Source organism: Excalfactoria chinensis, chromosome Z (genome assembly GCF_039878825.1).
Source record: "Excalfactoria chinensis isolate bCotChi1 chromosome Z, bCotChi1.hap2, whole genome shotgun sequence".
NCBI classification, from domain to species: domain Eukaryota; kingdom Metazoa; phylum Chordata; class Aves; order Galliformes; family Phasianidae; genus Excalfactoria; species Excalfactoria chinensis.
The window spans coordinates 887,995-915,749 of record NC_092857.1 but is presented as its reverse complement, the minus strand read 5'-3'; the positions used below and the strand labels follow the sequence as shown (position 1 = coordinate 915,749).

Sequence of the window (27,755 nt, the reverse complement as noted above, 5' to 3'; positions counted from 1 at the left end):
TAAATACGCCACTCAGTAATAAACCAAGAGCCAAAAGCTTAACTCATCAATAACGCCCTTTATTTAGACAAGACAAAAGTTTGCACAGCTCTGTAACCGTAGACAGAAATTAAAACATCTGAAATATATTATGCTTTTTTATCCCCATATATTCAACTTTGTACGTCATTCTTGGAAAGCTGACTTTTTTTGGCGCCTCAGGACTCCCGTTTCAGCAGTACATAAGCTCCCATTACTGCCAGAAGAGCATACTGCAGAAGAAGATACAGAATGGAGAATGATGACAATTCCTCCTTAGAGAAGTTCTGACATTACAAACTGCTCAAAACGTGCCCTCTACAACATTACAGGTGGCAGACGAGCAGTTACAGTTCCTGCAGAATTGCAGCAATATTTCGCTGTGACCAAATTCTTCATAAATAAGCATTACAACTGTGTGTTTAACTCATGGTAGCTGTAAACTGCTTCCAAATCAATAAAAACACCACATTCTGACAGAACGCAGACAAGCTGACGTGAGAACAATCATTATACATAAGGCAACAAGTGATACAACTAAGCCTATTTACAAGTATTATTATAAGCAAGACTCTTTACTTATTACCTTACTTGGTATTTTATAGCTTTACATTTAAGTATTCAAACTGTCTGTGTACATACCTTGAATTTCGGATAGTCATTCATTATTATAGTCACCATACCAACATAAGGCAAAAATCTGTAATGGACAGAACAGATGAATGCAAAGTTAACCCTCAAGAGTTTCAATGTTACTCGGTCTAGAAAATGTTAGATAATGGATTTCAGAGAAAACAAACACTCAGACAACAAGGGCTTTAAAGATGATGAGTGCCTGACAACACAAATTCAGAAGCAAACTCACAGACCCCACTCCTTCCATCACACAAATGCTTCATCTTGCTAAATATTATTCACAGCATTAAAAATACACACGCACCTTTAAATGGCACAAGGCTCCAAGCAAGAGTGTTCCAAATACATATTTCTTACATGAAGCTACAGATCGTTTGGGAAAAACCCCTTTTCAAGTGGGGAAGTGGACAAAAGCTGAGACCTTGCACAAAATTACTGTGGGATGTGGAAATCATTTCCTGGCAGTTCCCAGCAGTTGCAAGGTTGACTGGTTGACTGTTACTCATTGGTGAACTATTTTTGTTATACTTCTTAACAAAACTAATTCCCTCCCCACAACGGCAAGGAGATTGCAGCAAGTAACTTTTCCAGTGGAGTTAGCTGAACTACCAGCCTATTTAAGAAGTTAAAAGAAATACCATGCTTTCCACTCTGTACCCAGCGGAATCGATTTAAGTTCATCACTCGTTCTCTATTTTAGTTAAAAAGAACACAGCCATTTTGCATTACTTACCCCCTTGCTCTCCCAACAACGTCTTTCTTCTCTAACCAGTTCTGTCCCTCTTTGTACAAGCCTCTATCATCGACTTCATTGTTATCACCTTTGGTCAGAAATTTGATGTTCCCATTTTCTCTAAAAGGCAACGAGGTGATAAAACTGAACCACTTAATTTGAAAACTTCAATCAACATCTTGAAAGCACACAATGGAAACGGGAAGTACTACAAGATTAGATAACAATGTTTACTTCCACTCCCGCTTATTTAACAGGCCCCATTAAGTCATTAACATTACAGCCTTTATTGAAAGACAACAAATTTCAACAGGGGATGCTGTATAAAACAGTCCTAGACTGTCCCCTGATGTCAGTGATGAATATGAAAGGTGCTCATTTTAACATCTTAAATCTATCTTTTAGTTTTACTGTTTGTATTTGCTGATCTGGGAAAAACCAAACCAAACCCCAAAGATACTATTTTCTGTATTTGCAAGAGAACATAAATTTTAATTAAAAAAACAAACAAACAAACAGCAACCAACCATAAAACCAACCCTAAGAGACAGTGTTTCTTTAATGGAGGATCTCACAACATTTAGCTTAGTCCTCCTCTGATGCTAATAAAAATCAAAGGCACTTCAACACAGTTGCAAATCTGCATCCAACTCAATGTTTTGTCACCGCAACACACTTTCAGGTCACTTACTCTTTAGTTAAACAACACAGCAAAACCTCAGCTGCATTTGATATTTGTAAAAGGGAAGATAAAATACACGTAATCAGTCTTTAAATATCATCAAGTGGACAAAACATTCTGTGGGGCTGTTACTGCATGGGAAATCCTGCATGCAGTGCTCTGGGCCCATCAGTGCTGATATCCCCATTAAGAAGGCTCATTCCTTTTGCAGCAACAGAGATTTTCAACCCTAAACATACCCATATAATAACCTTTCCCCACTGCTTCAAATGGAAATAGTGTTTTGTACTTTGTTTGATATAATTTAAACCGCTGGCATTAGAAAATCTGTAAAGTTTTGTTCCCTTTCTAGCACTATGTATGGATGACACATGCAGGATTCTGGTTCAACGCTCACCCAGAGCTCTTAAGGAGCAAACACTCCAGTGCTTCCTATATATCCACACCACCTTTTCACTGTGCAAAAAGTAAAACTGCCTCTTACACTTGGGAAGAACTGTTCATTGTGTGAGGCCACAAGGGTAAAAACAACAGAACTCCCTGTGGCATACGCTGACCCACTTTGAACCCTAGTAATTTTGCTGAGGGATGGGAGCAGATCACATCCTAGAGACCAGCTTTATGTTAAAGCAAATCCTCAACTGCTCTTTTTCACAAGATATTACCAAATTGAAAACTAAGTGGAAGTCGTGGTGAGAGAAACTGCATTTAGAAAGAAGGAAAACGCCAAACTGCATTACTTTTCATGAATTTTGATTACTCTGTGAACGATCGGAATGTCTCTGCCTTCCACCTTGAAGACGACTATTTCACCAGCTCTGATTGGGTCATCGTGGAAATTTGTTAAGAACAAGAGGTCCCCCCTGTGAAAAGCTGGCTCCATGCTGCCACTACAAACAAACAGAGAAGGAGAGAGTTCATTAGCACTATGGCAAACAGGAGAACAACCAGGCAAACAACAAGCATTTCATTCTCAGATATAAACCCATAATTCTAACTGCAATCTGTAGCTTCACCCATTCAGGAATACCACGTAGACAAGTTAACACACAACCCAAACCCCAGTGAGCCCCAGGCTGGGACAGTCCATAGAAGACATTCTCACTGCCTCAATGAAAGTAATAAATAAGCTCTACAGAAATGTGACAGCACCAACAAAGGAACAAAACGAGCCATTCAGGTTAAGACAATCAATCTAATAGGCAAAATCCAATAAGTGTTTCACAGAAACCCAGGAAATACTCTGGCTAGAGTTTATCTGACCCGAGTGCAGCTTGCTCTTACATCACTGACTGCTATTAAGGATCCAAAAAACTGATGCCTTTCTTCCAGAGTCAAACACTGTTATTTTGGTAATAGTCTTCAAGGTAGGATTCCGGGTCCAATCACTGGTCAAATCAGTGGACTTTTCCCATTAAAACACTGTTTATTCCTGCATCATTCCTAACTGATGCACATTCTGTTTCTATAAGGCTGAGCCTTCCACGAACATGCATTTAGTTTCATTGATGTGAACAGCACTCGGGGGGCTGCAGGTCCTGAATACCAGAAATTACCACTGAGAAAGAAGCTCTACACCTAAAGGCAACAGACCGAGGTCTCACACCACTGCTGCTCCATACACGTCACTGACAGCCCCATTGCTGAGCACGGACGGAGCTCTGCTCTATGTGTGTGCAATGCAGCCCTGCAGGGAAGGCGCCCGAGGCCTTCAGCAGGGCCGAGAGCGGCACCGTCACCCACCTGAGCACCACAACGATGGGGCTCTCGCTGCCGGTGATGACGATGAGCCCTTTCCATATCATAAGGGCAGAGGAGACGATCATGGCGAAGTTCAGGACCTGGTAATACAGCTAGACGGGACGAGACCACGTTAATGAGTACAGAGTCCCATTAACACCAGGTTACATTCACTCCGGCCTACAACAACGGGCCGCAGCGCCGAGGCCTCGTACCGATGCCGGCCCCGAGATGCCGCCAGCCCGCGGACAGCCGCCCCCCATCCCCGCCCGGCCCGGCCTCCATGCCGCCGTACCGCCGTACCGCCATGTCGCCGTACCTGCCGCTTGTTCATACGCCGCAGATCCCCGAACAGATCCATGGCGGCCCGCGGCGAAGCGCCGATCCCCGCCTCGCAACCCTGGTCGCCAGCGAGGCCCCGCAGCACTACCGCTCCCACAGCCGGAGCGCTCGGCTCTTCGGGAGTTGTAGTTCTTGTTCCACACCGCGCCTAGTCTAGAGCGAACCGTGAGGACTACAATTCCCAGCATGCACCGCGAAACGGGGGGTCCTAGCGCGAGGACCCCGCCTGCCCGCACATATGCCGGACGCTCCGTCGGCCGAGGGAAATGGGGGCTGGGGGCGAGGGGCGGTGGGGGCGGCGGCGTGGAGCGAATGGAGACGGTACGCGGGGCAGCATCGCGGCGGGGGGTCTCCTGCAGGGCCGCACCGGCTGGGTCAGGCGGCTGCCGGGCAGCTCTCGTGGCGTGGGCGCGGCGGATTGGCGGCCGTGGCGGCAGGAGGGGTTGGTGGGTGGGCTGTTGCCTACCCCAAAAGGCAGAAGGGTTTATACCGTGTTTAACCGTGACAGCCGAGATGGGCTATAGGAGAACGGGGCTTTACCGCTTCACTGGTGTTTATACAGCTGAGAGATGCCAGAAAACCGCTAATTAAAGTACATCGTATGAGCTACTTGTTGTCTAAGTGCATTTCGCTCCCAGGTGGTTGCTTTATTAAGGCCAACAGAGAGCCAAACTGTGCCTGTTAGCCCCACCATGTTAGCCCCACCATGTTAGCCCCATCAGTGCTTCTACCTGCAGTGAGTGCTGCGCTGAGTTAGTGTGGCAGGACCGACTTCAGCCCCAACAGCGGCAGGCAATTACAAGCAGTGACAATGAATGGGGTTTGCATCGCTGTGATCTGCCTTGCAGGGCTCAGAGCACACTTAGCAAGCTGAGGGATCCGTGTTAGGGCTGCGCTTTTCTTCCTCCTCCACCCTCTGCTGTGCTGCTGGCTGCTGCTCTCCTGTTGGGATGGTTTTGGCTATTCAAGGTTACACGTATCCTTGAATCTTTCTGTTCTCTGTTTGCTTTCCATGTTTGTACAGCAGCTCTTTCGGGAGCTCGGCTGTTAGAAAATTTATGCTCATTTTTTTTTCTTCCGCAGAAAAAAATGGAGCTCTTTGACATTCTGTCTGTTCCACCAGCCCTGTGCAAACAGCCGGACCTGAGTGTTACCTATAGAAAAATATTTGAGTTACGGCTCTTTGTGTTCAAAGAGTCCGGGTGTTGGCAAAGAGCTCACACCTCGTCCCTGAGCTGAGCAATGCTGGCTAACAGGAAAGCTCCATTTGCAGCCACCTGGGGTGAGCGCAGTTCCCTTAAGCCTGTGCTTTGGAAGCAACTTGGGCCCATGTTCATAATGAACACAGTGCTGTCCTCGGTCAGCCTGGGATGTGTGCATTGGTTTCAGCGTTTTGATGAGGCAGGGAGAGAGCACTGAGCTGAAAAGCAGGATCAGCAGGTTGTGTGCAAGGAGGGTTAATGTCTCTGTGTTGCTGTGGCCACGTGCACTCCAGGTTCCTGGGATGAGGGGATGTGGTGGCCCTCTCTATCTCTCTTTCTTTGGATGTGGTGCTCAGGGGCAGGATTTGGCGGAGGGTTGTTAGTTAGGGTAGGATGGTCAGGCTGTGGTTGGATGTGATGATCTTTAAGGTCATTTCCAACCTGAGCGATTCTATGATGCTGTGATTCTATTCTCATCATCCTGTCTTGGAATAGTTGTAACTTTCATGTACCTTTCTCCCTGCCGTAGCTTTGACCTGGGAAGATCAGCAGCATTTCAGGCTGATAATGGCATCCATTTGCTTTGCTTTTTGCTTCAAAAGCTGAGCCTAAAGCACTGCCCAAGAAATCATACCTGCGATGGCCCTTGGAGCCTCAATCAGAGATGATTTGATCCATGTTAACTAAGTTCAATGGAGATAAATTTGGCCTCTGGGCGCATAGCTCCTGCCTTGACTTTTATGAGTGCTTGGAAGAGCTTGACATTACACGATGGGAGGGCAGCATACGTGGGCAGCATCTTGGCCAGGCAAACCATGCGAGGCTGCGTGGAGGCGGCTGATGAAGAGAAGACCTTCTGTGCACATCAGGGGCTCTGCTGGCCCCGCTCGCGGCAGCAGTATGTAAATGCAATGATCGAGTGGTGTGCTGAGAAAGCAGCTCCTCCAGTTGTGTCCTGATGGCGCTCATCAGGAGCCGCTCTGCATGTTAACTGAGAAGGCAGCGGTCACTTAGAGCAGAAATATTGCGGCTTGTGGCCGTGCTTATGGATGCGCGGCGGTGCCGGCCGTGCTCCCAGGGCTCTGCTTGCAGGGCAGCACAGCCACAGCTCTGCCGTCTGATGACAGTCTGTGCAAACAGAATGGGAGAATTGGAGAATATAAACTAACGGGATGGAGGCTTCTGACGCACCACGTTCAGGGGACGCATCTGTGAGGGATACAGCGCTTGGATTATTTTGTGGGTGGTCACGTTACTGCTCGGAATACATCCTTTTTCCTTCGAGCCATAAACTCTGTTGTTGGAGCAGGGAGCAGCAGTGCTTCCACTTCCAGCTGGACCCGAGTGCCTGCTCTCCCAGCAGCAGAGGAGCAGAGCAGCGCTGCCTGGTGCTGAGCTGACAGTCAGGTGTGCAGCCTGCAGTATTGCTACGGCAGCATTAATGAAGCAGATCAGTGCGGTCACCAGGGAGGAGACAGCACTGTTCTTCTCCAAGGGAAGGAGGGACCTACTTATTGTTCTTGCTACCCCGTGCTCTGATTTCTCTCCTTGCTGCGTTACCCAGCCCTCGTCCTTCTGGGAGCCCAGGCAGATAACCTTTCTGCAATAAGCTGATATTCAAACAGAAGGAGTTCACTCCTCAACTGACCCAATATTTGAGAAAGGTTTTACAGTGAAATAGGGTTTTTTTTCCCCTTTGTCCCATTATTTTCCCAGCAGCCGCGCGTGTGCGTGCGTGGCCAGCGTGCTGAGAAAGGTAATACCAACAGAATGAAAAGGTCACCGTTTAATAAAAATCCTTTTAAAACTAAATAGCCCCGGCACACTGAATTCCCCGTGGATACTCAGCAGTTGAGAACTGAGAGAGTCAGGGGCCTTCAGAAGGTCGAATTCTGCATCTGCAAATGTCTGGTGGAAGCCAGGAACAGTCGGCAGCTGTGGTCAGCATGAGCCACCCCCCAGCCCGTGGAATAAGCAGGAAGAGCCCCTTGGAGCTCAGCATGCATGAAAAAGGTACAGCTTGGACCAGAAAGAGACAACAGGGCCTGCCCGAAGCAGAGCAATGGTTGGTCTCACTTGTGCTGTGCCTCTGAGAAAGACAAAACCAGGGTGACCAGCAAGGCTTTGAGGACAGGGACTCCTGAAGGCAGGAAAGCTGTCTTTGTGTTTGAGGGACCTGCTCATTGCTCCCTCTAATCTCTACTAACCTTCAGGATCTGTAGCATCCTGCCGCAGAGTCCCTTATATGAGATGGAGAAGCACCTCTGAGCCCTTCGCCCTCCTTTCTCACGAAGGTATCAGGCATCCCTGTTCATCATCATCACGGCTTCAGCGGTCTCTGCAGCGTCTGCTTTGCCCATCCCTTGCCCCATCCAATGCTCACGTGTAAAATCCATCTGCTGTCTGCCCTGCCTTGTGCCTGCCCAGCTCTGCTCTGCCTGCTGGTGTTCTGCATTCATTTTCTGTTCTCACTGCCCTGCATAACTCCGTCTCATTGGCATCCCTGGGACGCACACACGACTCTACGGCTCGCAGCATCCCTTGCAGGCGTGGGACCACGAGGTGGTGAAATAAACCAAAGTGTTTATAAATGGCTGTGAAAATTTAATTTTTATTATCTGTTCACCGTATACAAAACACCGTTCTGCATAGTGATAACTCATTTGTTGTACAGTTGACAGTGCACATCAACAAACAAGTGTCGGAGGTATACACTCAGCGAGGAGGGCGGTGGTGGCCGGGGTGATGCTGGGATGGAGAGGAGCACCTCACAACCACTCATGTATGAGTAATAGCAACAGGATGGGAAGCATTTACCAACGAACCAAGTTAGTATGAATGAGGGTGAAGAGACAGAGCAGAATTCATGTATCTGATACACAACTTCCAGAGTGATTAAGAAGGTTTATGGAGGCGGCTGAGAAGGATCTGTATTTTTTTTTCCCCATACACTTCCATTTTTAAAGTTGCTAAAATTTAACGATAAATAACAGAATCTCACAAATATTTTGGGGCAAAATGCTCCACATTTATTTACATAGAAATGCGCTTAATACAGTCGTAATGGACGTAGTGTATACTAACATCTGACAGCAGCAAGACTTTTAAGGAACCGAACAATTACTACCGTATATCATGCAGCTATCTATATGTACAGGATTTGTTTCTTTTTATTTTTTTTTCTTAAAAAGAAAAAAAGGTACAAAAAAGGTTTTTCTAGGGATACATACAAGGTATAAAATGCCAAAAGAAAACACAAATATAACTCTCACAGAGAACCACGTGTGAAAGGGGCAGCGCGGTACCTTTCCGTACCCAGTGAAAGCTCACCAGTGATGCTGGATGCACTTTGAAGCTCCGTGAGGTCTGTGCTAAAGGTGAAGTGCCAGTCGTACCCACCTGGGCTGGTGTGTGTTTGCTCCCTCAATGGCTGTGGCTGAACACTGAGTGCCAGAACTCTTGGTGTTAGCAAACAGAGCTGGGAAACGCCAACCCCATCACCGAGGGTTGGGTATTTTCTTTTGATAACCAGAGATAAAGGAAAATACTGAATGCTGTGTCATAGCTTCTGTATGTTTAATAAATTACATGACAAAAACAAAACCAACCCCAAAACGTTGTAATGATAAATCTATGCCTCTAGTTACATCTTACTTGTTTAAATCAGAGCAGCCCAGCCTTGTTACAACTATCGGAGCTTTGACCACAAGCACCTGATGGCTACACATTACTTCATGATACATATATGTATATATATATATATATATACTTGTGCAATTACACTTGTCAGAAGTATGTGCTCACCCTGGGGTGTCTGCATCTGTTCTGGTATCAGCACCTCAACCATCACTGCACTTTGCACGTGCAGGGATACTTGTTCTGGAGAGAAAGCCCGAAAGCTTATTGCCACAAGCAGAACCATCCAGAGTCCTGCAGGATGTGGCATATCCCCAAGGCTTCCTTGCTTCTTTCTCCCTCCAGGCGCTGCCTTCTGCTGTGCTTCCGTTTGCTAAATGTCCCCTCAGAAGCACTCGCATAAGAAACAGTTTAAGAGACCCCAGGAAACTGCACCAGCCAGCATTAAGAACTCTGTTTTTAGAGAAACTTACTACAATAAAAAACACAAAACAAAACAGAAACAAAACAAACGAAAAATGTCCACTAGATACCGATACAAACACGTAACAAAGAGTATAAAAGTTATTAGTTTAAATATATACAAACTCTTTTCAACTCAAATACTGCTTCAATGTTTCGAGGGTATAGACAATGAGGTGTGGGGGGGAGGGGGGCATCGTTATGCAGAATATATTGCAACAGCCTGAACAGTACTGTTAACACTATTATACCTTGAACTTTCTGTAGCAAAAACGTCACTAGTATTCCAATGTAGAGAGAGATTTCCATATCCCCAATGATCTGATCACTTCTCGGCCGAGCTCATCCTTTTCGACTTGATGAAGGCCATGCCGTGTGTTCTCATGTGAGTATTTAAGGCCGCTTCAGTTTCAAAAGTCTTTGCACACACTTTGCATCTCCTGTCTGACACCGCGCTGTCGGTCGGCTCGTCCTCGTGGTTGGGTTTGTTCTCTTGCTGATTATCCTCCCCAGACCCGTTCTGCTTTGATACTGGCTGCGGCTCCTTCAGCTTGTGTACGATGAAGAGGTGCCTGGAGAGAGACACGTGAGATGTGTAGCAGAGTCCACACTCCCTGCACTGGTACGAAGAGCCGTCAGATTTATGCTGAGGAATATGTTCGTGAAACTGGAGGAGATTTTCTGTTGTGAAGCCGCAGACAGCGCACTTGTGAACCTTAAAAACATTGATTTTTAGCTTCTTCAGTGGCTGCGTGATTGCACCTCGAGGAGGCCTGAATTCCAGGACAGGTTCTTCCAACTTACGCTTTGGGCTAGGAACCTAAAAAGAGTCACACATAGTACTTTTGTAAGCATAAATACGCAGTGACTGCAGTGGTTTGTCAGACTAGCTCAAGGCTGGGCATGTGGGATAAGCTCACCCTGCTTCTCTGCAACCTGCGACTTCACTACTGCTATGAGAGGACTTAGCTGCCAAAGTTTTGAAAAGCAGAACTTTATGGGAATCGAAATATCTGTGTAAAGATCCTGAATGTATCCCCACAAAAACTCAGTGACCGAATGAATCCTCTAAGCAGTTACCTTTGCATCTTCTTTTACTTCCCTTTCCTCCATATTAGTCGATTCAGCCATTTCTTTGACATCGGGGTCTTTAATGCCGTGCATCAACTGAATATGTTTTTCCAGCATCAGTCGTTTGGTAAAGGTACGTCTGGAGTCTGGGCAGTGCCTGTATAAACACAGAGCAGGCATACAGAGGTCCAAATGTCATGCTCAGAAAGAGATGTGCTGCTCTGAAGAATGAGAAGAGAGCTGGCAAATAAGTGCAGACAAGTCCAATCTACTAACGATAATAGCAAAGACAGCACTCTTCCAATCAATTGCACAACCACTATCAGAACGGGAAAACAACTAAAAACAAAGCTAGAAATGTCTGAGCACCTCCTTGCTCTTTCACAGCTAATGAGAGAAAAGCTCTCTGAAGACAATGCCCCACACAGTGGGTACTGCCACCCACACACAACAAAGCATGGGTTTATTTCTTGTACCTCTCTTAACGTAACTGAACTATACATTCAATTTAACACTTTGTCAAGTTCTCCCTAACTAAATTTGAGCAAGAAAGCAATCACTTTTCATGAGGGATGATGCTAGCTCCAAAGGAGTCTCAATTCTGTCCCAACTCTTTATCTCCATGGAGCTAGCCCATGAGACTGAGGTTAGGTTGGGTTAGTCTAACCTCAGTGCCTGGAGAAGTTATGAAGAAGAGAAATTCAATTCATAGTGTTTGTTGCTGGTTTATACTGAAAAATAAAACAGAAGCCGTACTTACGAGCAGGTATAAACCTTCCTAATGCCTTTGTGCTTGATACGGTTGTGACGACATAAACTATGGGATGAGCTGAAAGATTTGTCGCACTGTCGACAAGGGTGTTTCTTCATTTGCTTTAAAAGAAGAAGAAAAACACATTAATTTCCTTTAAAAAAACCTCAGTGAAAGCAGTCCGTGTGCCAAAACCTCCAATAACAGGAAAGAAACGTACTTACCTGTACATTTTGACACGCACACACCATTCCTACAGCAGCACTGCAGGAACTACATCTTTTTCAAAGCAGTGTGGCCTGCACACACTACCAGAGACTGCAAACAGAAACCAGACTGCAAGGTGAATTGAAGCTCTTCCATCAAAGAGGCCAGGGAGATCAGGGGGCGATCTCTGTATTGGCAAAGGCAGAATGAGCAGAGATGTGCTTTCACCATAAAGTCACCTTTCCCATTGCCTGGTAAGTTCTGCTGAGCAAGAGGTTACCCATCGCCCACAAGACGAGGGGTGATAAGGACCAAAGCAAAGCATCATGAATACTGATGTGCCAACAAGGCTCAGGAAAGTCACAAGGATATGTGAGATACAGTCTGATGCCAACCTGAGGAACACCTGTTTGGGGAATTCTGTGTGTTTTATATCACTATTTGTTACGTGGAAGGAGAAAGAAAAGGAAGGAGGGATGGAAGACTCTCCATCTATGCCATTCCAGCTGAACACAGGAGCTCTGGTATCTGAAGAAATGACTCCAAAGCTGTGAACTATAGAAGACCCAAGAACAGATGACACAGACCTACACTTTAGGTCTTAATCGTTTATTAGTACATCACTATCTTAGAACTCAGCCCAGATTGGCCTGTCTTATCAGTAGCTGCAACAAGGGGTCTGAGATATTCCCAATCAAATCTCCTACCTTCTAGAATTAAACAGATTTTTCAGGCTCCTATCTGTAACTTTCTACTGTCCAGGTAGTAATAATGAAACCAACACAACATCTTGACAACTGAAGCCAAACAGTGACCCAACAGATCTCATTCCAGACTTTCTCAGATAACCTTTTGACAATCCAGCTGAGGCCAGAGCCCCACACTCAGCTGCAGGAATGGACATACTTATGAGATCAGTCCAGCTATCTAGAAGAAAAACTCCCATGTTCCCAGACTGCCTCGTCCTTCTCTAGCGGAGATCAGAGCTTTCCTTCATAGTCCTGATAATATTTTCTTTCCTGCATTTCTTTGGGAAACTGGAAAAAAACCCAAACAAATAATGCAACCTCATTCTGCCATTCCAGCTGAAGCCACTGAGCCAATGGTTTGGATCAACGTTTGGGACTGGACCTTACTTAGCTCCTGTAGAGAATCCATACAAGATCCATCCCTACATTCCCAAGCATTCAACAGCAAAGATGATCTTTGCAGAAGAATGTTAAGGGTTTGGCCTGCTTGGTTTCAGCTTGTGAGGAAGCAACACATTCCTACACAGTGGAGACAGGCAACAGTTCACATGAAAATTCTAATGTGATACGAGTCATTCTCTGGTGCCTGATCTAAACTAGTAATAGTAATAACAAAACAATTCTCAAGCCCAAATAATATATGGCTCAAGTCACATCGAAGTGTTGATGGAGATGAGAGACCTTTTGCTAACAAGACCAACATCACAGGGAATGCAGGGGAAGAAGTGGGTTTCTGAAAGGTTGCTGATGCCAATGGGATTCCTCCCATTGGGAATCAAGATATGGCTATCATACTAGGGATAGTCCTTTACATAATGCCCTTAGAGGCACCATGTTCCTCAACATAGATTACTTTCTTCTCATGTTTAAAGGCCAATAAAAAAAAAAAAAAAGAAGAATAAACTAATTTTGGGGATAGCACTTTCCTTATTCAGACACAGCATTGAGGTAGAACCACACCACACTGGCTACAAACGTTCCGGTATCTGGCTATCCTTCAGCCAGCTCAGGAAGGGGATGTATGTACCTGCCATTGCTTCCCCATACTGTCAGGAATCAGCCCAAAGAGAACATACGTGGCTGTACCTCTCCTCTGTCTGAATAATTTGGTCCAGGATCAGCTAAAAGGGGGTTACAGCTCCACACCTTCACTGCGAATATACAGCAGCAATTAAAGAGTTTGAAACTAATTACCTTCAAGTACTTTGCCTGACAGTGCGTTCTGTAAATAGCTCATGAATTGCTTAATTAAAGTTTATAATGCACATTCTGCGTAGGTAATTTTAGAGCAAATAATCCTTACCTAGCATTCTTAAGAAAAGCGGACTACGAATTAATGCAGTTATTAATTAGACCCACTTCATATATTCCTTTATCTTATGACCATTTCTAGTCTCCCTAAAATAAAATGCGTCTGTAACAGAGTATGTTTTGAATACAACCGTTCAGAAAGCTAAAATCAATGACAGTTTCAAGAGGCCTGGAAGAAGAGTGGCAAACTGCCCTTTATCACCCATCTCTGAAAGGGGTATCTATTCAGTCTACATCTGCCTCCCATTTATCAAGGAGCCATTTAATAGGGATAAAATATAAGTAAACAAATATAAGCAACGAATTGGCCCTCCAGGCCAGTGTTTGAGTGCAGTAATTATCTGGTATTCCACAACAAGGGCTCTTCCTGAGGTTACAAGCACATTCTCATTAAAGACGAGAGTGAGGAAGATATATATTTAAAGTTATTACCACAAAGCATTATCAATATGGTGCTAACCTTATCTTACGTGCCTTCTGCCACTTGGATGCGGGTTTCATTACACTGGATGTGATTTTCCAGCTCATTCTCAAGCAATGTCATGGGCAGTCTGCATTACTGAACTCTGGTTTTAAGAACTGCATCAGTGTTAAAATCTAAGTGTCTCTGGTCCTGCAGATATTTATGTTTGCCAGTAAAGGCGCTGATGAGTTAATACTGGCACTAACTGGAAAAGCAGGACTGACCAATATTTTACATGCTCCTGGAGAGAGTGGTCCAGGCTCCGTGGAACCAGCGCCTCATTCCTATGTGCAGTTTCTACAGCAGTAGAAGCAACCCAAGACTGAAATAAAGGCATGGACCATTTGCTTTCCTCTATGGGCCATGTTTGCCTGATAATAAGCTCTTTGCTCTCACTGCTGTAAATACTCATGCACTTGAGTGACCCTGTGCAAAGCCCTGCTGCCACCTACACAACTCACCCAGGACTCAGGTGTTTGCCAGGAGCAGCAGCACGAGCTCTGATCCAAACTGCACCAAGCTGAAAATCCCACTGACTTCAATGCACTTGGCACCCAAATCCACAGTACGATACCACGTGGAAGAATGAAATCTGAACTGAAAATGGAAAGCTCATCACTAACCACAAAACTGCTGCAGCGTATGAAGGTGGATTCCTCGAACTGCGCTGCTGTAAGACACAGGTACCACTTGGTCATAAAACAAACTGAGATGTTCAGGGTTGCAAACTGAGCATTTCAGACTCTCTTATGAGGAGCCTCCTGCTTACCCCTCTCCAGAAAAACAGCTGAGGGAGAGTTCTAGTTTGGAAGCCTACAGGTCAATGGCTCATGAAAACAGTAAAAGCACACCGCAAAATCTGAAGAGACTCTACTTTTATATGCTAAACGTCTTCATTCTAACCAACTCCTACAAATAATGACTTGCCTTTTAAAGCCTCTCTTTGACAACGTTCCTATGCTCAACCTTGAAATGCTATTTTTGCTCCTTACCTGGTAACCCTCAAATTCTGGAAAATACACAGATTTTCCTTGCATACTTTTAATTCTGTTTTGTTTTTATAAGACCTACCACTGTTTCAAGCACATCTGATGTTTTGCAAGATGCCACCTTTGCTAAAGGACGAATGTTTAACCAGCAGCTGATTTAAAGGTTCTGTTCACAAGGATACGGAGACAGTATATTTTAGGTCTTAACTATATCGATCTCCCTCCACCTATATGGAGAAGAGATGAGGCTGAATGGAGGAGTCTGAGTCAGCTGCGTGTTGTCCTTATCACTACACTTTTCCTCCTTAGCTATATTTAAGAAGTCAATTTCATCGCTCCCTTCCCTGCAAGAAGTAGCAGAGGGAAACTGTTCAGTTTCACTACTGCCCACCTGTCAGTCATTTTCATTTAACTGGAAAAGCTCTGGGATGCAGCAAGGACACCCAGCTGTCTTTCTGCTGACCTGAGAACACCGCATTTCCATGTTTCACTTTCAATGAACTTAGCATACATTATCTCACATCTCGCTGCTTTCAGTAAAAAATTCACCTTGTTAACTCATCTGCTTTGTTGACTGAACCTGCAAGTGAAGGAGCAGAGCAATGACTTCACCTTGCAGTGAGTATACCTTTAAAATGAAATGTGGACCAATAAAACAAGACTCCATTCTCTGATCTTAGCAGCTAATGAGGATTGGGGGGTGGGAATGGTGAAGGCACAAAGGAAAAAAGTAAGAACCTGGACCAGAGGAGATAACTTGGAAGAAGTACTGGAATATCTTTCATTCTTTCCACCGTGAAGAAATTCTGGTAACGGATGAACAAGTCCACAATTAACTAAAAGTGTCTGGGTTTTCTCAAAAAGAGCTACAAGAAACTGCCAAGAAATAAGCAGCAAAAGAGAGACAGATGAAATACGTGTAAGAACGAAGAAGAGTAATGGTGGAACTCAATTATCCGCAAAAGAGCAACAACTGCATTAAAAACAAACAAACAAACCCCCAAAACACAACAACATAACCTCATATTTTAGGCTTAAGTCACACTTTCGTCATTAAATATTCATTTACCTTTCCATGTTCTTTCCTCATGTGGGAGATGTAAACGTCTCTCTGCGTGAAGAACCTATCGCAGTCCCAACACGTCCAGCCACGGCTGCTGACTCTCTTAGGCTCTCCTTTCTTTAAAGGAGAAGGAGATTTCTTCTCTAACTTTTCTGTTCCGTTGATGGATTTTGTGTCCTCCTTGTGGCTGGCTGAGTTCTGATTCGTGGGTTTCGTACTAAGAGGTAAATTTATCCCCAGGTTTGGTGGCCCTTCAACACTTTTCAAAGTTCCATGCATGGACTACAATAAAATAAATTCAAAAAGGTAAGCAATTAACACAGGCATATACAACTGTACAGACAAAATGCCGAATACCCTCTGAATCCAAACTGTCTACCTAGTTCTTTGTCATACTGCTTTCAGATCACATTCCTAACTTAAAATACGATGACGACATGAAGGTAACGTGTAGCACAAGCAGAAACTAGCCAGCAACACTACAGAGCAGTTCACCCAAAGGTGAGACTGTGAAGGCTGCTGCTGAACGAAAAGGAAGGGCTCAAGGAGTGCATTAGGTTACATTCAGCCTCTTGCTTTACTTACCCAAGGTAGTTAATTAACAACCTCGTTTCAAACTATGGTGTCTAAAGAGAGATTTCCAAGAAGGCAGGGTTTTGACTGACAAGTTTCATTTTAGAGCATCGGTAAATAAGACAAGAAAAGGCAACTCTGGAAAGATCAGGCAGTGATGTTTTTTAGGGTATGTTGTTATTTTATGTTAAGCCTGTGCTAAGCTCTGTCTCACTGCATGCTCAGGGCTTCACACTGCTAACAGTCCTTGGAACCAAGGGTGTGCAGGGGACAGCTAAGAAGCTGCTCAGCTCCTTGCAGCTCTCATGAAGTGACCCTCCCTCCAGCAATTAATCCTAGGATCTAAGATTAGAGAACTAATTTGTGAGATGGGAGGAACTCTTCCACTTCCCCTCTCCCAGCTCCTGGAGCCAGTGCCACATGGCAGCGTTAATTCCTGAGCCTACAAAGAAGACAACTCCTAGAGGAAGCCCAGGGATTCATCTGTGTGCCTGAATTTCAGACATGAACATGGATGCAACAGGAAGCAGCCAGCAGGGTTCTGGGCCGAGACTGATGGCTGCAACCTAGAGCGAATGTATTGCTGAGCACAGACCCATTAGCAAGGGCTCCTTCCCATCCCACAGACTTGCCATTTACAATGGCAGCACTCTCATCATCTCATACACTGACCTGCATTATAACTACCCTGGGTGATGTGTCTGACTACCCTAAACACACAGGCAACTTCAGAAACAAAAAGCAACTAACGTGTTCTGGATTCTGAGTAGGAATACCCATCTGCACCCCCAGGTATAATGCTTCTGTACTGAGCTCTTTTGTAAATCATGTGGCTCTTGGGACTGCCTGCTGGTTCAACTGCAAATGTCAACCTGACCTGCAGAACATATTCTTCTACCAAATAGTTGCTTGGAAAAGAAAGCCAGCACTTTAAAAAAAGCTGAAATGTTATTAAAAAGCCAAGAGCACCAAACTGACAGACAGGTGCCGAGAGCAAAGACAAGCTGTGCAGTAAAGAAGTGGTTGCCTGGAGTTCCTATTGCATGAGGATGTGGAGGATGAAAGTGGGGTGGAAGGCAGGGGTGTCCTGCAGCTTCAGGACTTTTGTAATTGAATATTCATTTAACTTCACTCAGCTGAAGGCTGATCTGGAGGTTCCATCCCAGTCTAACTCCTGAGACTGCAAGATGCTGGTGCTCAGCTTTCTATGACTTTTAAATAAAATACCTGAAAACGAACTTCTTAATTAAAAAACAAAACAAAACAAAACAAGAAAAGCACTAATGCATAACAATGAGTCACAACACCTAGCAGTGGTCACTGCATACACCATCAGCAGAGCCGAGCACGTTACACCTCCAGTCCAGACCTTTGCTCCCTGCTCTCAGCTGTCAGACCTTTTCTTCTCCTGAGCCATCGGAGGAAAACAAGATACACATTTTGCCAACAAGACACATCCTCAGCAGCAGGAATTATCCCAGATTGGCTTTTTTTTTTTTTTCTTTCTGCCCTTTTCCATTCTGTTTTCATGCACGTGGTCTCTGCCTTACTGGTTAATGTCTAACCATACCAAACGGCTGAGCTCTGCCCCTGTCCAGCAGCCTTCCCTTCTCTGTGTTCTTTTCTGCTTTTATCTGTACCATGCTTCTTCCTTCTTCTTTCCTCATTAAGTCCAACTAACCCATCTCAGCTGCTGCTACTACTAATATGCACGCTTCCTGAATGTGAAAGCATGAGGGACTCTGAATAACAGCAGTAATACTGTCACTGAATGCCTTTGCTCTGATGCTCTAGTCTTGTTCCAAAGGCCTGGATCGTTTATAATGAAACATCATTATAAACGATCACAATGTTCATCAGTACAAATTATGGCATGGAAAAACTGTACCCAGAAGAGTTACAAGCACCCAAATCCAAAGTGAAAGAGTAGTTTTACAGTGAGGTGCTGAGCAGCCCCAGCCCACAACAGCAGCTCCTGGCTCCAACTATGGTCAGATCATGCTCTAACATAGTGGTTTAGAAGAAGGTATGTGCAGATGTAATGGTGCTTTCTGGCATAGGTTAAAGGCAGTTCTTACTGTAAACACAAACTGGCTCAGAATCACTGAAAGCACACTGCCGCTGTATTCCTGAACACCTCGGATCAGCCCTTCCCTACCTCCAAATCAATTTAAAACTGGCTTTAAGGACAACTATCTCTCCAAAACTTCTGATGTTGTTTTCTTCACAAATTCAGTGATTTCTGGTGTTTAAAGGTACCATAGTTGAGGATAAAACACAAAGTGATGGCTTCAGTGGACAAGAAAGATGTCCTACTTTTCACTACTACAAATTTTACTATTTAAATAACAGTGACCGGGTACCAGATCCTGCTTACAAGCTCCTGCCAACAGTGTGTTTAAAATGAACAGCTAGCAGGTTAGAGCCAGGGGCTGCTGATGCTCAGTTAACAGGATGACAGTAAATCTGGAGTAAATTCATTCATGCAGTTATAGGGATACTGATGAGAAATTACACTTCCAGATTCTCTTCTCTTCCTGAAAGTGTTCATGTGTGTCTGTGAGTGTGTTTGCAAGCATGCACACACACATTCTGCACCTATTCAAGCAACACATTGGCTCCCACCAGCGAGTTCTGAACATCACAGACTTGATTTGGTCACATACTCAGCATTCTCAGCTCCTAACAATGGGAATAATTCTTCGACACTCTAAATAAAGGCTCAAGAGTTGCCAGGATTGGGGCAGCTTACCTCACTGACCCCATTATAATTCTGATGAGATGACACACTGAATGCAACGCAATGAGATATTCCTGCAATATCAAAACCAACACCCAATACAGAAAAACGCAGTAAGTGGTTACAGTGCAGCTGCTGGAAGTTATACAAAATGTATGACTTTAGCATTGGTGATTGTTGCTCACAGATTACTCTTTTGGAACCGCTAACATTTCTTCCAGCAGCCTTCTTGTATTGTGAGCCTTTCAACAGTATTTTCCCAAATGACACATTGCATGACAAACAGTATCTAAGAATAAAACAAGAGATGCCTACACACCTTGATATGATCCATCATAAGCTGTTTCTGTGCATACAGAAGAGAACAGTCTGGACACTTGAAAACAGACACCTTCTGGTTTTCAATGTGCTGATCAAAGTGGCGATAGAGCAAAGGTTGTAGAGTAAACACAGTGTCACACATAGAGCATTTATATATTATTCTAAAACAGAAGTACAATAAACAGTGTCAGTCATGTTGATCATCTACCCGCAAGAATCATAACGTTAACTTTTTTTCTCAGCAGAGACAAGATCTGACACGTTTAAGCAATCATTTCAAACTAATTCAAAACAACCTCCAAAGTCAAAATAAAGCAGCAGCAGAAAAGGAAGAGAAATGGGAAGACATTAAAAACCATTAAGCCAGAAAACAACAGCATATGCCAGTTACATATGTAGCATCAACTTCTGCTTACGATACTCTGAAGGTAAAACACTGTCAGTTCCTGAAGTCATGCAATAACTGTGGGACAAAGAGTGTACCTCTTTCAGATTGCAAAAGCAGTGTGTTTTCAGGGAGTCACTCATAAGACCATAACCAGTAATGTACCCCCAGATAAACTCATTTTTACCAGTGTGTATGGCTTTGAGCCTCCAGTACAAAACTATGGCAACGCCAGGTCTGGAACCCATTAATGCTCTGAAACTGAAACCTCCCAGGGTGACAATTCCCTGGTTTGCCATTACCAGCCATTAAGAACCCATCTATGAACGCGATGCAGACACCACCAGAACTGCAACTTCCTCTCTCAAGCTGCGTCAGCCTTTGATTTTGAAAATGAATGAAAGAAAAGTCACACAGACATTTGCCACAGGCGGGCAGGTGAGAAAGAAACATCATCCACTGGCCATCCATACTGGCACTGCTGAGAAACTGCAGATAAAATAAGGGAAAGCCAGGAGCAAGAGCTGAGCTCAAGGATGGCTGCAGCCTTCCCAGCCCCACCAGCCTGACACCGATCTCCATCCTAAAGAATTGACTTTCCCATAAAAAAGCACCAACCACAGACCTTGTCAGCACGCTGCATTGTCTTGTTATCCATATAAACTACCCAAAGTCCTTCCTATTTCCCTCCAGACAGTTTTCTCCAACAGCACCCTGTCTGAAAGAGCTCAAAAGACCACTCTGCACTGTGCAAGTGACAAGAACAAGTCCCACACATTCATTGATACTGGAAATAATGAAAAACTGCATCCCCTCAGGACCTGTACTGCACTGCTTTCTGCAGGGACCCCTTGCAGCACAGAGCAGCACTGCTGGCTGCACTTGCTCTGTAGTGCTGGGCACAAATGCTCCTCAGACGTCACTCGTGACCTGCACTCCAGTTTGCCACATTACTGCTGATGTCTGCTTCTCAGAATTCTGATTGCCTGGGTAAGTCCTGTAAGAAAGGCGTTAAAGAGCTTGCCAGAAATAGGGAACGCTCCTTGATGTTAAGAGGTAGGGAGAAGAACAGACCTCTGAAGTGCTGTTTCACCTCACACACCTCCTCATCCATATAAATCCCACATACTCCACTAACAGTTTCAACTGAGATCCCAAGAGACCACTCCAGGGAAGCAGGAATTGATCACTGCCCAGCAGATCAGCTGCCATGGATGCAGGAGAACCCCAACCAGGCAGAGTGCTACTGCAGCCACAGCGCTGTGCAGGATGCACTGCTGGAGCCCTAAGAGCCAAAGCACTCACTGTGCAGTGGATCCCATCCCTTGGCTGCTGAGCATCCATGCACACTCTACCCTAGCAGAGCAGCTCAAGGTAATTGGAGGCAGTGCTTTCACTGCTCACAGGGGAGTACTGCAGCTCTGCAGCGAATCTTCTGTTGAACACACGCAGGGCTGGTACCAACCGCACACACTCCCTAACTCTGGGGTGTCAGACACCTTTCTTCCATCCCTTAGGAGCTGTCTCTTACAGCGCTGTCTGCATCTCCACCGGCAATGTCAGAGCTGACTGCTCACCAGCCTGCAAACACCAGGGGCACCCGAGCTGCTGCTGCAGAGCACTGAATGCCCTGAGCAGCACAGCACTCGCTCACACAGCTGCTGCAGGCAGGAGAACGTCCATCTGATCAACAGTCTGACATGCCTGTCAACTTGTCACTTTCCCTCGCTAAAAAACAGTACCTGTGGGACAACGCACTTCGTACCAGGACTGCGGTATATATTCATCATCTGCCTTCATAAGCAAGAGTTCAATCCAGTATTCAAAAAGAGATCAGCCCTGGAAAGCACCTGAATGCTGCTCTTGGTCTACTGAAAAAATAAAACCACGCGTAATCTTTGGTTGCACATAAAAGCACCTCAGGTGCGCTGCAGGAGAGAGCTGCCTGGACTGAAAGCTGAAAGCCATTTGCTGCTCTATATTAAATGCTCTATATTAAAATGATCTCATTTCAACCATTTGAGAGCTGCCGCAATGGACTTTTTTTATATTATGGCATATTCATCAAATGTGGATGCACTTCTTTGAATGCAACACACAACACTACAGGTAAATGAGAATTTGTGCTAGGAACAGTTGGCCAAGAACTACCCTCAGGAGCCAATTCACTTAACAGCTTCCCTTTTCAACTGATAGTGAGCTGTAGGTGAGACAGACCTTATTAAGGTCAGGCAGTAATCAACGCGGGCATCCTGAGCACTCCTACAGACACCTGTGATGATGGAGCATGGAACTCCAGACACCACAGGGACTGGGAAAGCCCTACAGCGCCGTGATAAAACTAATTTAATGTCAACAGCACTTTCTGTCTTAAATCAGTGTCAGATGCAGAAATTTTGGGGCTATTTTGCCAAATAAAATTTAAAAATCTCCTTCTCATAGGCCAAGAGGAAAAGAGGTAAGAAGGACTCCTGATTAATACAACACGCGATGCACTGTTTCTTCCACCTCCCTTCCATTTCCCTGAGCCTGCTGTTTGTGACAAGGTTCTGCAGTGCTCGCAGCGTGCTCTGTGCCCCTCAGAGGGACAGAATGCAGTTACACAGTGAGGCATTCACTCTCAGCACCACACTCATAGCAGCAGAGGATGAAGGCAGAAGATTGCAAGTACGGGGCTGAGGTCTGCACAGCACAAAGCTGCACCTGCAGCTCCCACCAACTGAATATTCAACATCTGTACAACTGAGATCTGATTCTCACTTCCTAATTATGGCCCCGGCTGCCTTCTGCAAAGCACTCACTGATGTGACATGCAACCTTCCCAGCTGCAGAACAGAAACAGTTCAGCCTTAATGCAGAATAGAGAGCTCGTGTGTCACAAAAAGCTTACACAGTACAGCTCTATGCATGTTTTTATTCTGAACTGGAGGGCAACTCTGGACAAGGCGCACAGCCAGCAGCTCTAACCTATCAGCCTGGGCTTGACAGACGTGACAGCCATAGCAGAGCTAAAACCCAGTGCTTGCAGCTTGCACAACAACGACCTAACTCCCCCTTCTCTTACTGTATTACCTTCCTGTAGTGCTGCGCTTAAAGAACTTTTGCTGCCGTTGTGAATGGAAAGTTAATTTTTGCCAAATTCCTATTGAAAAACTCACAAAAACATCACAACACCACCACACGTTACCAACGGATGACAAACTGTTGGCTGTACAGAACTTTCTGCTGTAAGCACAAGACAGAATGCAATTCCACAAGTTATTAAAATGCAGGCAAGTACAGTAAAAGATTAATTTTGCTTACTTTGGTTCGCCTATCTTGATACCCGGGTGTTGTGTATAGGCATGGGAATGTGTGCTGGGAGCAGATTTAAATGCCATGGGACAGATAGGACATTTGTAAAAGACTTCGCAATGAGAACCTTGAATGTGAGACTTGAGTGCCGCCACATCAGAGTATACAACATTGCAATGCACGCAGCTGCAAAAAGAGTGGAGAAGAGTCAGTTCAGCCTAGCAAAAAGCAGTACTGCAAGACACGGAATCAACACTGGTTTTCAAGCAAGTGGGAGAGGTAAGCATATATCCACAACCAGATAAAACTACATTATTCTGTCAATTCAAAAGCATAAACGACAGAGTAGGAATCAACATAAGCAGAGATTTGCATATCAAAAAAGGAGGGAAAAAAAAACAACAAACCAATCAAAAAACCCACCACGAAAAAATAGGTTTCCCAAATTTAACTTTGTAGATCTTAAGAGATACGAATTCAGAGCATTTTATGGGATTACAGCAGCACGGAAAGAAGGGTGAACAGAGAAATATTCTGCTGATCGTAAGAATGCTTAAAACCTCTGCAAATTTTAAGAGTTTTTATAAATTGCACGTTTTTTTTTTGCACATGCAGTAGATTGTGCAAGGGACACCTCTACCACCAGAATGGAAAACCAGTAAGCAAAACATTTAAGCCCATTTCCCTTGCTTAGATTTAATGAAGACATAACCATAATGATTTTCTGAACCGGTAATTAAATCAACGCTTGGATTAAAGGAAAAAGAGTAAATTTAAATTCAGGGCAACTAAAACCGAATCTCAGCGATCACAACCATGTTATCGGATTGGAATTCTCAAAGTAGATTTCAAAGACATACTTCTTCAATGTGGGAAATTTGTGATCTCCCCGCATCTATTCTAAAACAAAACCATCAGAAATGGGGGATTAAGATCAGCACACGAGCATTCCCACACACGGCGGCCCCTCTGACTTTCATGCACCTTGTGGATTTAAGTGCTACCCAGTATGCACATGGATATGCTGCAATAAACAGCGACATCACCACCTCTCAGACCAACCCACTTCTCACTGATCAGCACCCTGCAGTACTGTACCATTTAAACCCAGAAGACTGCCTGAACAATAATTTTTGCACCTACCACAGCAGCACGATTTTTGTATAAACATCATAAAGCTTTCCAACAGATGACAGACATAAAGAGGGAAATAGCAAAAAAATAATAATAAAAGCACTCAATAATTGTTTTTCTGTTCAAACATCCCAGCTTTCAGTGTTATCAAATATCACCCTTTCCTTTTTAAGCACTTGACACTCCATTCTAATACTACTAGCTCAGTTTGCATCCATCTGGGCTCCACTTCCTGGGCATTTAATGAAGTAAACGGCTTTCCCAGTCCATCAGCTCTGCTTTGTGGCCCTCTCCTTGCAGTGAGTCCCTACTGCCCCACTGCCTGCTGCAGCATCCCTCAGCAGTGCTGGTTCTCATCTCATCCCTCCCTGCCCCACCGTTGGGCCGTGATTCTCCAGTGATGCAAAGTTGTAAACAGTCCTCAGCATCCACTGTTGTAAAGCAGCTCCTAAGGCCCAAACCTTCCTTTCCTGGAGTGCTGGGTCACTTTTGTTCTCAGCACGCAAGGGATGCAATTCAGCTTAAGGCTGGGATGTTCAGCTGCTTCGCAGGTCCTTCAGAAAGGCAGGACAGGCTGCAAGGAAGGCCTTACACTCTCCTGGATACCACTTCTCCTTGCCTGGGCATTTTTGGTGTCCTCAAATGAAGAAATTCTGACTTATCGTGACATGAAATGCTAATGGTAAATCTTGAGAAGTTCGGTAACGCTGTTGTGATTCAGCATGAAGGACTTACAGATTTCCTGGTGCTGCTGGTGCAGGCCAGCAGTCCCTCAAGATGATGCTGAGAGACACAGGTGAGGGGAAAGAGGAGGAGAGTGGAGGAGCCAGATGTAAGGAATATGTAATAAAAAGGACTGCTGTGCTTGGGAGACAAGAATAAAGGAATCCAAAGAAACCTGAGCTGAGAGTCGTGTCAGGCCATGGATTCGGACTGAGAACTGACTGCTGTAGCAGCTGGCTGGATGCAAGCAGAATACTTCCCTCCTGAATGGAAGATGTCCCAGCCACCCCAGCAAAGGAACTGGGTTCTATGAGGAGCAGAGGCTGCCTGCCCAGTGGGATTTCTAGCTCTCCTTTCTGCAGTCAGACAGGACAGAACGGTGATGCTTGAGGGCTGTGGGCTGCTCCATCCCTCGCCATGCTGCCTGCCAGCCAGCTGGTAGCCTTCCCAGATAACACAGCTCTCAAGCCTTTTGAAACTCAGCACTTCCATGATACACCTCCGATCCCTGCTTTCTCGGTGAGTTGCAGTTAAACAAAAGAACAGAAGGAAAACCAAAGAGTAACGACGAGGAGCCAGAAGAGCAGGCTGCTGGGGTGAGAAACGTCATCTTCAAGTGGTGTAAAGCGGAGGAATCTTTCCCTCCCACAGCAAATAGATTAAAAACAACTTGACAAAGCTGTTCTAGCTTTGTCTAGCTGTCTAGTTCCAGAATGGCCACCCACAGCCTGACAATAAATTCTGGTAGAAAATAAGAAAACGATTATTTTACCAGAAAGAACAGTCTAAAATTCAATGTTCTGAAAGAAAAATCAAGAAGCCTGTTATGAAACTGAAATTAAGAAAATACATCTGAATTTTCTTAGACCTTAGAAACTGTGAAGCCCAGAATCTGACATTTTATGGCTGGATGAAATTAGCTAATATTCTGATTTAATAACATACAAGAGCGGATGCTCAAAACAAAGCTGAATTCTAATGCAGTATTTACTCAAAAAATTGTAGTACTAATAGAATTGTTGCCATGACAACCTTAAACTCACGAAGCTCTATTCTACAAACAATGCTTATGAAAATGGAAAATTACTTTTGAAAGCATAAATTACACATAAATTGACAACAAAAGTAATCATAATACTGACCGAAAACCAACTCTTCGAGTATAATGCAGGCAGTTCTTAGTGACATGAGTCTGGAAGTGGACAGATCTGCAGATTGCTCCACATTCAGGACACGTGTATGGAGATTTATGCTGATGAATTCTCTGGTGTGATGCAAAACTGCACTGGTTAGGAAGCAGCATCTGGCAGATATTGCATGTCTTCTAAACGATAAACCAAAATAGATGAAACAAAAGGTTGGGTTCAGCTAAACAGAATTTCTCGTGTCAAACACTGTAATATAAATAAAAGGTTAAATGTTACGACTGTGATGTGAGCCAAGAGAACCAGGTAAGGTCTAAATTCAGACTCTACTGACCAACCTTGCAGGGCCGAAGCGGTCCACGCTGGCACTACATATACTGGCATTCTGGGCCAGACTCTGACACAACAAAGCTCTTCCATTCATCACTGACCACAGAAGTTGTATTGTAGTTTACTCACGTTTAATTTAGTTGCCTCACAAGGTTACTTTACTAGTGCAAGGGGAAGCTTGGGAAACAAATCTAATGGTTTCAACCATGGAAATGAAAATAAAACCAACAAAAACAATCAAACAAGAAAACACGCAGAAAAAAAACCCACCAAGCACATCATACTCATTTTCTTTGATCCCTACTCCCAGTGAATTCTAATGGGGATATCCTCAATACCAATAAGTGGGGTACTGTCCACCAGAAAGCCTGCAGATAACTTCAAAATGCATTTCTCAGGCTAAACTCCAGCATCTGCACCACAAAATATCAACCTATAGTGCATCTAAAACTACAGGTATTTAACGCAGTTACTAAGTCTTTGTAGGGCCATCTTCCTAAGTGCGGGTGTTACTTCCTATACTGAGTCTTTTCTGGCATCCTGTTACACAGAAATAATTTTTCTGACCATTTTCCGAGTCAGAAACACTGAATTATTCTGGGTGCTTTGTGCCACTGCTGGGGTTAAACACAAACGATGCAGTGGAGCTGTCAACGGGGTTCACTGCTGCTCACAGCTGCTTTCCATCCCTGGAGGGCACAAAGAACAGAACCTGTAACACCACGGGTTCCACTTACAGCAATACATCTCTGGAGCTCTAAGCAGCTGCTGACAGTCTGTACGGAGCTTAACTTTTATCACGGACGTCGCTCCACTGACTCCAACAGAAATACCAGCACAAGCCTTTGCAGAACAATGAGTTTAACCTCATTTCCTAAGACCTTACTCTCTGTAAGGCGTTTTAAATCATTATTTCTTATGACTGGGGAATTACGAACTTCATCAGTGACTTAGGAAGATCTGAAAGCAAAACTAAGACTCCTACATGACACGGCTGCTTTTGAACATGGGATTTACATATTTTAGCAGCGTTATCCGTAAGAGTCTTGCAGATG

General features: G+C 44.6%; 2 protein-coding genes across 11 annotated transcripts in view; both read right to left on the bottom strand.

Moving 5' to 3' along the window:
- Positions 1-38: 38 nt before the first annotated feature.
- SEC11C (SEC11 homolog C, signal peptidase complex subunit) lies at positions 39-4,327 on the bottom strand. The gene is made up of 6 exons (XM_072359640.1): positions 4,129-4,327; positions 3,813-3,922; positions 2,810-2,959; positions 1,388-1,507; positions 661-718; positions 39-251 (listed from the first exon to the last, which is right to left on the bottom strand). Exons 1-6 carry the CDS (start codon positions 4,168-4,170, stop codon positions 198-200), a joined length of 534 nt encoding a protein of 177 aa, XP_072215741.1. The 5' UTR covers positions 4,171-4,327; the 3' UTR covers positions 39-197.
- Positions 4,328-8,520: 4,193 nt separating this feature from the next.
- The window catches only part of ZNF532 (zinc finger protein 532), a 38,876-nt gene continuing 19,641 nt past the window's right edge, over positions 8,521-27,755 (bottom strand). For all 10 annotated transcript variants that reach the window (XM_072359486.1, XM_072359477.1, XM_072359479.1 and 7 more), the window contains 7 exons: positions 26,368-26,549; positions 23,378-23,554; positions 19,688-19,850; positions 16,062-16,337; positions 11,283-11,395; positions 10,532-10,679; positions 8,521-10,271 (listed from right to left, as the gene is read on the bottom strand). In XM_072359486.1, coding sequence (XP_072215587.1) covers positions 9,777-10,271; positions 10,532-10,679; positions 11,283-11,395; positions 16,062-16,337; positions 19,688-19,850; positions 23,378-23,554; positions 26,368-26,549 — 1,554 coding nt within the window. In that variant the 3' untranslated portion in view covers positions 8,521-9,776. The remainder of the gene's footprint in view (positions 10,272-10,531; positions 10,680-11,282; positions 11,396-16,061; positions 16,338-19,687; positions 19,851-23,377; positions 23,555-26,367; positions 26,550-27,755) is intronic.